At 47.9% G+C, this 12,776-nt stretch overlaps 1 protein-coding gene across 12 annotated transcripts in view; it reads right to left on the bottom strand.

Annotated features, from left to right (window-relative positions):
• Nucleotides 1–12,776, bottom strand: part of CACNA1B (calcium voltage-gated channel subunit alpha1 B) — a 505,489-nt gene that overhangs the window by 67,939 nt on the left and 424,774 nt on the right. For all 12 annotated transcript variants that reach the window (XM_068249170.1, XM_068249175.1, XM_068249173.1 and 9 more), the window contains 3 exons: nucleotides 9,680–9,771; nucleotides 9,301–9,451; nucleotides 5,349–5,476 (listed from right to left, as the gene is read on the bottom strand). In XM_068249170.1, coding sequence (XP_068105271.1) covers nucleotides 5,349–5,476; nucleotides 9,301–9,451; nucleotides 9,680–9,771 — 371 coding nt within the window. The remainder of the gene's footprint in view (nucleotides 1–5,348; nucleotides 5,477–9,300; nucleotides 9,452–9,679; nucleotides 9,772–12,776) is intronic.

The following is a 12,776-nucleotide window of genomic DNA, read 5'->3' on the forward strand; positions in this document are numbered from 1 at the left end:
CACACCTGAGTAACGTCCAATACACACACCTGAGTAATGTCCAATACACGCACCTGAGTAATGTCCGATACACACACCTGAGTAATGTGCAATACAGACACACCTGAGTAATGTGCAATACACACACCTGAGTAATGTCCAATACACGCACCTGAGTAACGTCCAATACACACACCTGAGTAATGTCCAATACACACACCTGAGTAATGTCCGATACACACACCTGAGTAATGTCCAATACACACTCCTAAGTAATGTCCAATACACACACCTGAGTAATGTCCAATACACACACCTGAGTAATGTCCGATACACACACCTGAGTAATGTCCAATACACACACCTGAGTAACGTCCAATACACACACCTGAGTAACGTCCAATACACGCACCTGAGTAACATCCAATACACGCACCTGAGTAGCGTCCAATACACACTCCTGAGTAACGTCCAATACACACACCTGAGTAATGTCCAATACACACACCTGAGTAATGTCCAATACACACACCTGAGTAATGTCCAATACACACACCTGAGTAACGTCCAATACACACTCCTGAGTAACGTCCAATACACACTCCTGAGTAACGTCCAATACACACTCCTGAGTAACGTCCAATACACGCACCTGAGTAACGTCCAATACACACTCCTGAGTAACGTCCAATACACACTCCTGAGTAACGTCCAATACACGCACCTGAGTAAGGTCCAATACACGCACCTGAGTAAGGTCCAATACACGCACCTGAGTAACGTCCAATACACGCACCTGAGTAATGTCCAATACACACTCATGAGTAATGTCCAATACACGCACCTGAGTAATGTCCAATACACGCACCTGAGTAACGTCCAATACACGCACCTGAGTAACATCCAATACACACTCCTGAGTAACGTCCAATACACACTCCTGAGTAACGTCCAATACACGCACCTGAGTAACGGCCAATACACGCACCTGAGTAACGGCCAATACACGCACCTGAGTAACGTCCAATACACGCACCTGAGTAACGTCCAATACACGCACCTGAGTAACGTCCAATACACGCACCTGAGTAACGTCCAATACACGCACCTGAGTAACGTCCAATACACGCACCTGAGTAACGTCCAATACACGCACCTGAGTAACGTCCAATACACGCACCTAAGTAACGTCCAATACACGCACCTAAGTAACGTCCAATACACACACCTGAGTAACGTCCAATACACACACCTGAGTAACGTCCAATACACACACCTGAGCAACGTCCAATACACACACCTGAGCAACGTCCAATTTTATGTCCAATACACGCACCTGAGTAATGTCCAATACACGCACCTGAGTAATGTCCGATACACGCACCTGAGTAATGTCCAATACACGCACCTGAGTAATGTCCAATACACGCACCTGAGTAATGTCCAATACACGCACCTGAGTAATGTCCAATACACACACCTGAGTAATGTCCGATACACACACCTGAGTAATGTCCAATACACGCACACCTGAGTAACGTCCAATACACGCACACCTGAGTAACGTCCAATACACGCACCTGAGTAACGTCCAATACACGCACCTGAGTAACGTCCAATACACGCACCTGAGTAACGTCCAATACACGCACCTGAGTAACGTCCAATACACGCACCTGAGTAACGTCCAATACACACACCTGAGTAACGTCCAATACACACTCCTGAGTAATGTCCAATACACACACCTGAGTAATGTCCAATACACGCACCTGAGTAACGTCCAATACATGCACCTGAGTAACGTCCAATACACGCACCTGAGTAATGTCCAATACACACACCTGAGTAATGTCCAATACACACACCTGAGTAATGTCCAATACACGCACCTGAGTAATGTCCAATACACGCACCTGAGTAATGTCCAATACACGCACCTGAGTAATGTCCAATACACGCACCTGAGTAATGTCCAATACACACACCTGAGTAATGTCCAATACACACTCCTGAGTAATGTCCAATTCACACTCCAATACACACACCTGAGTAACGTCCAATACACGCACCTGAGTAACGGCCAGTGCACACACCTGAGTAACGTCCAATACACACACCTGAGTAACGTCCAATACACGCACCTGAGTAACGTCCAATACACGCACCTGAGTAACGTCCAATACACGCACCTGAGTAACGTCCAATACACGCACCTGAGTAACGTCCAATACACGCACCTGAGTAACGTCCAATACACGCACCTGAGTAACGTCCAATACACACACCTGAGTAACGTCCAATACACACACCTGAGTAACGTCCAATACACACACCTGAGTTATGTCCAATACACACACCTGAGTTATGTCCAATACACGCACCTGAGTAATGTCCAATACACACACCTGAGTAATGTCCAATACACGCACCTGAGTAATGTCCAATACACGCACCTGAGTAATGTCCAATACACACACCTGAGTAATGTCCAATACACACACACCTGAGTAATGTCCAATACACACACACCTGAGTAATGTCCAATACACGCACCTGAGTAATGTCCAATACACGCACCTGAGTCATGTCCAATACACACACACACCTGAGTAATGTCCAATACACACACCTGAGTAATGTCCAATACACACACCTGAGTAATGTCCAATACACACACACCTGAGTAATGTCCAATACACACACACCTGAGTAATGTCCAATACACACACACCTGAGTAATGTCCAATACACACACACCTGAGTAATGTCCAATACACACACACCTGAGTAATGTCCAATACACGCACCTGAGTAATGTCCAATACACGCACCTGAGTAATGTCCAATACACACACCTGAGTAACGTCCAATACACACACCTGAGTAATGTCCAATACACGCACCTGAGTAATGTCCAATACACGCACCTGAGTAATGTCCAATACACGCACCTGAGTAATGTCCAATACACACACCTGAGTAATGTCCAATACACACTCCTGAGTAATGTCCAATTCACACTCCAATACACACACCTGAGTAACGTCCAATACACGCACCTGAGTAACGGCCAGTGCACACACCTGAGTAACGTCCAATACACACACCTGAGTAACGTCCAATACACGCACCTGAGTAACGTCCAATACACGCACCTGAGTAACGTCCAATACACGCACCTGAGTAACGTCCAATACACGCACCTGAGTAACGTCCAATACACGCACCTGAGTAACGTCCAATACACGCACCTGAGTAACGTCCAATACACACACCTGAGTAACGTCCAATACACACACCTGAGTAACGTCCAATACACACACCTGAGTTATGTCCAATACACACACCTGAGTTATGTCCAATACACGCACCTGAGTAATGTCCAATACACACACCTGAGTAATGTCCAATACACGCACCTGAGTAATGTCCAATACACGCACCTGAGTAATGTCCAATACACACACCTGAGTAATGTCCAATACACACACACCTGAGTAATGTCCAATACACACACACCTGAGTAATGTCCAATACACGCACCTGAGTAATGTCCAATACACGCACCTGAGTCATGTCCAATACACACACACACCTGAGTAATGTCCAATACACACACCTGAGTAATGTCCAATACACACACCTGAGTAATGTCCAATACACACACACCTGAGTAATGTCCAATACACACACACCTGAGTAATGTCCAATACACACACACCTGAGTAATGTCCAATACACACACACCTGAGTAATGTCCAATACACACACACCTGAGTAATGTCCAATACACGCACCTGAGTAATGTCCAATACACGCACCTGAGTAATGTCCAATACACACACCTGAGTAACGTCCAATACACACACCTGAGTAATGTCCAATACACGCACCTGAGTAATGTCCGATACACACACCTGAGTAATGTCCAATACACACACACCTGAGTAACGTCCAATACACACACCTGAGTAATGTCCAATACACACACCTGAGTAATGTCCAATACACACTCCTGAGTAACGTCCAATACACACACCTGAGTAACGTCCAATACACACTCCTGAGTAATGTCCAATACACACACCTGAGACTAAAGACTGAAGCAAAAGTTAAAACAATGATAGCATGATTCCAAACACCTGTAAAGTGACAAAATACTACAGTGGTTTGGGGTATAAGTCACATCAAAATGACCCCAGATCAATGGCAATAGCGGTCCCCAATGCACACTGTTGTACAGATTATACTAAACACACCCTAAAAACCACTACATGTTTCGCCCCCTTAAAATGGGGTCTTCATCAGGGGTACAATAGAGAGTGCTGGTGCAAAAATGCCTAGTGCTGAAGTGCATACATCTATACAAACAATATAAATCACACTAACACAAATTGTCAGCCTGTCGGCTATAGTAGCAGCCACTGGTGTGCTTAGTATAATCTACACAACAGTGTGCATTGTGGGACCGCTATTGCCATTTATCTGGGGTCATTTTGATGTGACTTATACCCCAAACCACTGTAGTATTTTGCCACTTCACAAGTGTTTTTTACATAATGCTATCATTTAAAGTGTATCAGAGCTCAGAAAAGGAAAAAAATGTTATACATACCTGGGGCTTCCTCCAGCCCCATCCGCTCGGCTCGCTCCCACGCTGCCGCCATCCTCCGCTGCCCGCAGTTTTGGGAACCGGCTCCCGTCACTTCAGCCAGTCAGAGCCAGTCTGTCGTAAGAGAAGTGCGCTGTTTGTGTATCTCTGCAGCGGCTGCCAGAGAGATACGTAGAGGGCGCACTTCTCCTGCGTTAGACTGGCTGAGACTGACATCAGTGATGGGACCTGGTTCCCGAAGCATGGTGGGAGCGTCCGGAGCGGATGGGGCTGGAGGAAGCCCCAGGTATGTATAAATCTTTTTCCTTTTCTGAGCTCTGCTACATTTTAACTTTTGCTACTATTATAAGTGAAGTTTTAGCTTCCAGTCTCCTCTGGGAAGGGATCCCTTGTGTAATTAGACAGTAAGGCACACGTGCAATTCATTTTTTCACCTGAATTTTTTCCTGGGGGATATTTTCACACCTGGTCATAAAAAGTACTTTTTCACCAACTTTTGGGTATGTTTTTAATTGTAAAATGCTAAAAAAAATTATTTTTTTTTAGAGAAGATGAAAATGATCTCCTAGGAGATAATTCAGGTGAAAAAGTGAACTGCGTATCAGCCTAAATGTCCTCAGAGAAGAGACTGATGGAAGCCATCCCTCTCTGGACAATGCTCTGACCACAGTGTCGCTATGGGGTGTTTTGTAAATATCACCTTTCTGGCTTCATAAACTGAACAACCATCACACCATAAGGGCTTGCTACATACCAAGCGGCCGGGTCGTACTCCGCCCAAACTCGAATGAACTCATCGAGGTGATGCGGGCCCAGGATGGACGAGTCCCGAGTCAGATACTCAAAATTGTCCATGATGACGGCTACAAAGAGGTTGAGCATCTGTTTAGGGAAGAGGAACGAGGAGAAGACAGATGAACATTCTGGCCAGACGGCGGTGGGTCATTCATTGCCAGAACAAGACTCCATAATCTGAGCCATCAGTTCCCCTGTGTCCTCCTTGACTATTTATCTGTGGCCACAAGTACCCCAGGTCCCCCAAGACTCTTCATCTGTGGCCACAAGTCCCCCCTGACTAAGTATCTGTGTCCACAATTCCCCCAGGTCCCCCGTGACTAAGTATCTGCAGACACAAGTCCCCCAGGTCCCCCATGACTAAGTACTTGTGACCACAAGTCCCCCAGGTCCCCCATGACAAAGTATCAGTGACCACCGATGGACAGAATTTGTTGTCAGAGTTCAGGCTCGCAACTTCTTGAGGAAAGACCCAGTTAGCTGACATACTTACATGGCTAGTTTGGTTGAAAAAAAGAAATCCATCAAGTTCAACGAGGAAAAAGAAACCCCACTGTCCTGAACCTGCACATATCCCTGTTAATCCAGGGAAAGGTGAAAAACCTTACAAGGCCTGGGCCAATTAGCCTTAAACACAAAAAAATTCCTCCCGACTCCAGATGGCAGTCAGATAATTCCCTGGATCATCTCTCCGGTATTAACCTAATAATTATAACCGTGGATGCCCTTCAACACAAGGAAAGCATCCAAGCCCTCTGTAAATGCTGATATAGAGTTTTCCATAACTATTCATTGTGGTACAATTTTCCACATTTTATCCACTCTCACTGTGAAGGACCCCTTTCTAAATGGCAAAAAGGTTTTCCCTCTATACGCAGATTGTGTCCCCTTGTCCGTCGTACAACACTAGGGACATAAAGCTGATCTGTCAAGCTTCTGTACTGCCCTCTGCTGTATTTATACATGTTAATCAGGTCACCTCTCAGTTGCCTGTTTTCCAAGCTAAATAAGCCCAGTTTCTCCAATCTTTCTTGATAAGTGAGAATTACTGATTAATCTCATTATTTTAGTTGCCTATATTTGTACCTGTTCCAGAAGGTCAATGTCCTTCCTATAGTGTCGTGCCCAAAACTGTTAGCTTTTGATTGGCGTGCTGTCCATTTACTCTTCTTATCTAGCTGTCTTCACTGCTGTATATTAAAATATTCCAACCTATCGAGACATCAATGGGTCTCTTTCCCAAGGACAATATTGCCCAAAACTGTATCCATACTCTAGATGTGGCCTCACAAGTGATTTATACAGAGGGAGTAGTGTGTGCCCCTCCCCCTGCATCATGTCCCCTCCCCCTGCATCATGTCCCCTCCCCCTGCATCATGTCCCCTCCCCTCACATTATCCCATACTCCAGATGTGGCCTCACAAGTGAGTTATACAGATGGAGCAGTGTGTGCCCCTCCCCCTGCATCATGTCCCCTCCCCCTGCATCATGTCCCCTCCCCCTGCATCATGTCCCCTCCCCTCACATTATCCCATACTCCAGATGTGGCCTCACAAGTGAGTTATACAGAGGGAGCAGTGTGTGCCCCTCCCCCTGCATCATGTCCACTCCCCCTGCATCATGTCCCCGCCCCCCGCATTATCTCATACTCCAGATGTGGACACACAAGTGAGTTATACAGAGAGAGTAGTGTGTGCCCCTCCCCCTGCATCATGTCCCCGCCCCCCGCATTATCCAATACTCCAGATGTGGCCTCACAAGTGATTTATACAGAGGGAGTAGTGTGTGCCCCTCCCCCTGCATCATCTCCCTCCCCCCTGCATCATGTCCCCGCCCCCCGCATTATCCCATAATCCACATGTGGCTTCACAAGTGATTTATACAGAGGGAGTAGTGTGTGCCCCTCCCCCCTGCATCATGTCCCCTCCCCCTGCATCATGTCCCCTCGCCCTGCATCATGTCCCCTCGCCCCGCATTATCCCACACTCCAGATGTGGCCTCACAAGTGAGTTATACAGAGGCAGTAGTATACTAGCACCTCAAGATATTACTTCCCATTTTATGCATACCAGAATTTTATTTGCTTTAGTTACCGCTGCTTGGCTTTGTGTACGATTACTTAACTTGTTACTTATCAACCAGTATTCCTTCTCCAAGTCTGATGTCCCCAGCTGTATGCCATTTATCTTATATGATGATCTACCATTGGTAAGCGGAAGGTGCATGACTTTACATCTGCCAGGTGCCTGCCCATATGGCCATGTTATCAGATCTTGTTGTAATGTATCACTATCCTGCTTAGTGTTTATACTTTTACATCATTTTGTATCATCCTCAAAGATGGAAACATTACTTTGTCTTCCATCTGCTAGATTAATATACAGGTTGAGAAGGATTGGACCTAGTACTGACCCTTGTGGAACCCCACTACTACTGATATTGTTTTGTCTTCCCCTAGAACAACTGGGATATGTAGGGTGCATGACAGAAATGTACCTAATCTGATGTCCTCCTGGTTGGACTTGATGGACGAATGTCTCCCCCCCCCCCCCCCCTCCCAACTAACTATGTAACTATATAACCATGTAACTTCAGTGCTTTATGTTGTTTTTTATTTCAAGAGAAATGCCAGACAAATAAACTCTGCATGTTCAGATAATGTATAATGTTAAATAACAATGTTGTATTGTTGCTCTTATCATCACTTCCTGTGTTGGCATGACAACGGGCAGTAGTGACTGAGATTCTCCTCCTATTGTCACCTGATGGGCAGCAGGACTATGAGGTGACATCGGCCACCAGGACTGCTGCCGCCACATAACAGTCACCGCTGGGGATGCTGGGAATTGTAGTCCTGTGTCAGCAGGAAGGTGGAGCCAGAGTCAGTTGGTTACAATAGCCTGGCTGTTAGGATAGTGCGGCATGGCTGGAATGATGTCATCCCGATCTTTTAATTGATTTTTGGGCATCTGGTTTTGGTTTTGGAACTGAATGAGAACTGAATGAGATCAGAGGAGAAGACCATAGAAGCCAGAGTTCCTCTGTAAGCCAATCTGTACTTTACATTGTACCAGCGATGGTCGGGAGTGATTGTCGGGTGTTTATCGCTATTTGTGACTGGAGCTCAGCTATACTCCCCGCTGCCCTCTCTGTAGTGCACTCGCCTTATATATCTGGGGATCCACCACTAGGAGGTTGGTGAGTCTACAGCATGGAGCTGTCCTGCCAGACACGGAGGAGGCAGAAAGCAAGAGAATCCCTTCTGCCAACCGTCATAGGCGGTCTTCCTGCCCCCCAATAGAAGGTCTTCCTGCCACCCTCCAATAGACTGTCTTCCTGCCCCCCCAATAGAAGGTCTTCCTGCCACCCTCCAATAGACTGTCTTCCTGCCACCCTCCAATAGACTGTCTTCCTGCCACCCCCCAATAGACGGTCTTCCTGCCACCCCCCAATAGACGGTCTTCCTGCCCCCCCCCAATAGAAGGTCTTCCTGCCCCCTCTCATGGGTGGTCTTCCTGCCACCCTCCAATAGACAGTCTTCCTGCCCCCCCCCCCCCCAATAGAAGGTCATCCTGCCCCCCCCCCCCAATAGACTGTCTTCATTCCCCCCCCAAATAGAAGGTCTTCCTGCCCCCTCTCATAGGTGGTCTTTCTGCCCCTCCCCATAGGCAGTATTTTTGCCCCTCCCCATAGGCGGTCTTCCTGCTGTCCCCCCTAATAGACGGTCTTCCTGCCTCCCATAGGTGGTCTTCCTGCCCCTCCACATAGGCGGTCTTCCTGCCCCCCATAGGCGGTATTCCTGCCCATCCATAGGCTGTCTTCCTGCCCTCCCCCCATTGGCGGTCTTTCTGCCTCTCCCATATGGTTTTCCTGTCTTACCCCCCCAGTCTGTCGTGAGTTCCGACACTCACCAGAAAGGAGCACAAGAAGATGAAGGAGACAAAATAGAAATAGGCGAAGTCGCTGCCACATTCATCTTTGGTGTTTCCAGAGCGTGGGTCACATGGCCGATTACTGAGACACGACAGCATGATCTCGTGCCAACCCTCTCCTGTGGCACTCCTAGGAGGAGAGCAAGTACAAATCACATCAGCTCTTCACCATCATCATCATTTCATCATCTACTCATCATCATCATCTATTCATCATCATCATCAATTCATGACTTGGGTTCAGTTAGGAGACCTCAGTATTCAGCCAGCAGAGCCCAGATCTCTCATCTCTGGCTGCTCTTGCTCTAATCTCCCTGTGTGTGGGTATATTAGCAGAAATAAACACCAGGGGTCTTACCTGAACAGAAGCATCAGCGCTTGGAAGAAGGTGCGGAAGTTGTTGTGTCTGTTGATAGCACTTTCATCGTTCAGGGCAATGTTCCCAAACACCTAAAACAGGCAGGAAAATATAAGATAACAAGAAGAACCAGCGTACCTCCTGATGGAGAAAAAGTGGAGCAATGGCCTACAACAATATGGCACGCTCATCTCCCCATCGTACGTTCTCCAGTGTCCATTACCCCGCCGGCACCAGCGTACCTCCTGATGGAGAAAGAGTGGAACAATGGCCTACAACAATATGGCGTGCTCGTCTCCCTATCGTACGTTCTCCAGTGCCCATTACCCCGGTGGCACCAGCGTACCTCCAGATGGAGGAGTGGAGCAATGGCCTACAACAATATGGTGTGCTCATCTCCCTATCGTACGTTCTCCAGCGCCCATTACCCCGCCGGCACCAGCATACCTCCTGATGGAGAAGGAGTGGAGCAATGGCCTACAACAATATGGTGTGCTCATCTCCCCTTCGTACGTTCTCCAGCGCCCATTACCCCGCCGGCACCAGCGTACCTCCTGATGGAGAAAGAGTGGAGCAATGGCCTACAACAATATGGCAGGCTCATCTCCCCTTTGTACGTTCTCCAGTGCCCATTACCCCGGCGGCACCAGCGTACCTCCAGATGGAGAATGAAATGAAGCAATGGCCTACAACAATATGGTGTGCTCGTCTCCCCTTTGTAGGTTCTCCAGCGCCCATTACCCCGCTGGCACCAGCGTACCTCCAGATGGAGAGAGAAATGGAGCAATGGCCTACAACAATATGGCGTGCTCGTCTCCCCTTCATACGTTCTCCAGTGCCCATCACTGCGGCGGCACCAGCGTACTTCCAGATGAATAAGGAGTGGAGCAATGGCCTACAACAATATGCCGTGCTCGTCTCCCCTTCGTATGTTCTCCAGCGCCCATTACCCCGGCGGCACCAGCGTACCTCCAGATGGAGAAGAAGTGGAACAATGGCCTACAACAATATGGCACGCTCATCTCCCTATCATACGTTCTCCAGTGCCCATTACCCCGCCGGCACCAGCGTACCTCCTGATGGAGAAAGAGTGGAACAATGGCCTACAACAATATGGCGTGCTCGTCTCCCTATTGTACGTTCTCCAGTGCCCATTACCCCGGTGGCACCAGCGTACCTCCAGATGGAGAAGGAGTGGAGCAATGGCCTACAACAATATGACAGGCTCATCTCCCCATCGTACATTCTCCAGTGCCCATTACCCCATCGGCACTAATCTGCACCTACAGAGGGCCTCAAACACCTGGCATTGCCCAGAATGCTCCAGGTCTGCACTCTCAGGACGCCATAGACACAGGCTGTCCTAAGATCCACAAACCTGAACAAGGAATATGTGAGCTTCTTAAAGTGGACCTGAACTCTTGCACAGGGCAGAAGGAAAACAGAGAGAAATGAACCCTGTACCTATTTAGAGAATTTAGCCAGTCTAAAGGTGGCCATAATCTTATGGATTTGCAGAAGATTCGACCATCAGATAGATTTCTATCAGATGCCTGTCAAGTTGAATCTGACAGGAATCTATCTGATGTGTGCCACACACTAGGAACAGATTTCCAATAGATTTCAGGATGAAATCTATTGGGAATCAATCTAATCTAAATGCATTACTGGACCCGTAGATCCAATGCAACTCTATGGGCCATTGATCTGCTGCCAGCAGCAGATCGACCTAGATTGTCCATCTTGTCAGATAGATCAAATCCATCGAAATCGGCCACAAATAGATTGATCAGCTGATCTGACATGCCTTTGCCTAAAAAGCCCCTGAGGTGGAGATCTGATGTGACACTAAAAGGCGGAAGATGCCGACCTCCGCCACACTAGAAGACGACGAGCGCCAATCTGTATTGTTTAATATGAAATAAACACACATTCCACTCTCAGCCTTTTCTGCAGTCGGTAGTCTCTGCTGTCTTCCAGTATAACATACAAGCCTGCAACCCACTGCCATATTTGCGTCCTGCACCGTGGGACATCGGACAGGAATGGAAAAAGTGGAAAGGGTTAATTATCACTCGGAAAGTTGTTATGGTATGTTAATTAAATCTTGTCAGAGTCCTCGTTGGTTCCTGAGTGCATGATGTTGGGAAAATCAGCTGATTGCATCCTTTATTCCTTTCACAGATTGTGCCGGACGTGACTAAAGCGTGAGATGGAAGAGATTGAGGCTGGCAGCGTGATAAAGTTCCTGCGTATACAGCGTAAAGAAATGCTCCTCATCCTGTCCCAACTGTGTCATCATCTGTCTTGAAAGGTCACACCAGGTGTGTTTCTGGAAAGGGGTTAGCAGGCGTGGCACTCAGCATGCAGACACCTTATGGCCCATACTCACGGGCTACAATTGTCGCCACAACACGCGGCGCGCGCGTGTTGCAGCGACAGCTCGCCCGTGAGTATGAGGTGTTGCACGGGAGAGTACCCCGAATTGTCGCTGATGTCGCCAGGCGATTGGCGCGGTCAATCGCCTGGCGACAGTTGCCACCGCAACTCCGCCGCAACTGTCACTAGTCCGCGTGAGTATGCGGACTAGCGACAGCAACATAATTGTAAATAGACGGCGCTTCAGGCGAGGGGGAGGAACGTTGGCGACAGCTTCCGTCGCACAGCTGATCCCTCTTCCGCGTGTGTACGCGGAGGGACCTGGTGACGAGCTGTCGCCGGCCTGTCGCGCACACACTCACGTGTGCTGGCGACAGGCCACTTATGTAGTCCGTGAGTATGGGCCATAACAAGACATGTGCAGTTCATCATGAATAATTCTCCACACACTACCATAACTGAGGCCAGCTTCATTCATGATCATTTGGATGGTTGTTGGTCTGTCTTCCAGGATTAGACCCTCCACTTTCTTCACTGGGTCCGCAGTGATTGTCTTCCAGGTCTTGGCTCGTCTGTGAGGGACATGTGATCACTTTGGAAATTCCTTGTCCACCTCACAATAGTATCATAAGATGGACAATCGTTTCAATTAGGGATGGCCGGAAACACCAATTTCCATTTCCACCGAAAATCCGCATTCCGTCATTGCCAATTAACG

Source organism: Hyperolius riggenbachi, chromosome 8 (genome assembly GCF_040937935.1).
Source record: "Hyperolius riggenbachi isolate aHypRig1 chromosome 8, aHypRig1.pri, whole genome shotgun sequence".
Lineage (NCBI taxonomy): Eukaryota > Metazoa > Chordata > Amphibia > Anura > Hyperoliidae > Hyperolius > Hyperolius riggenbachi.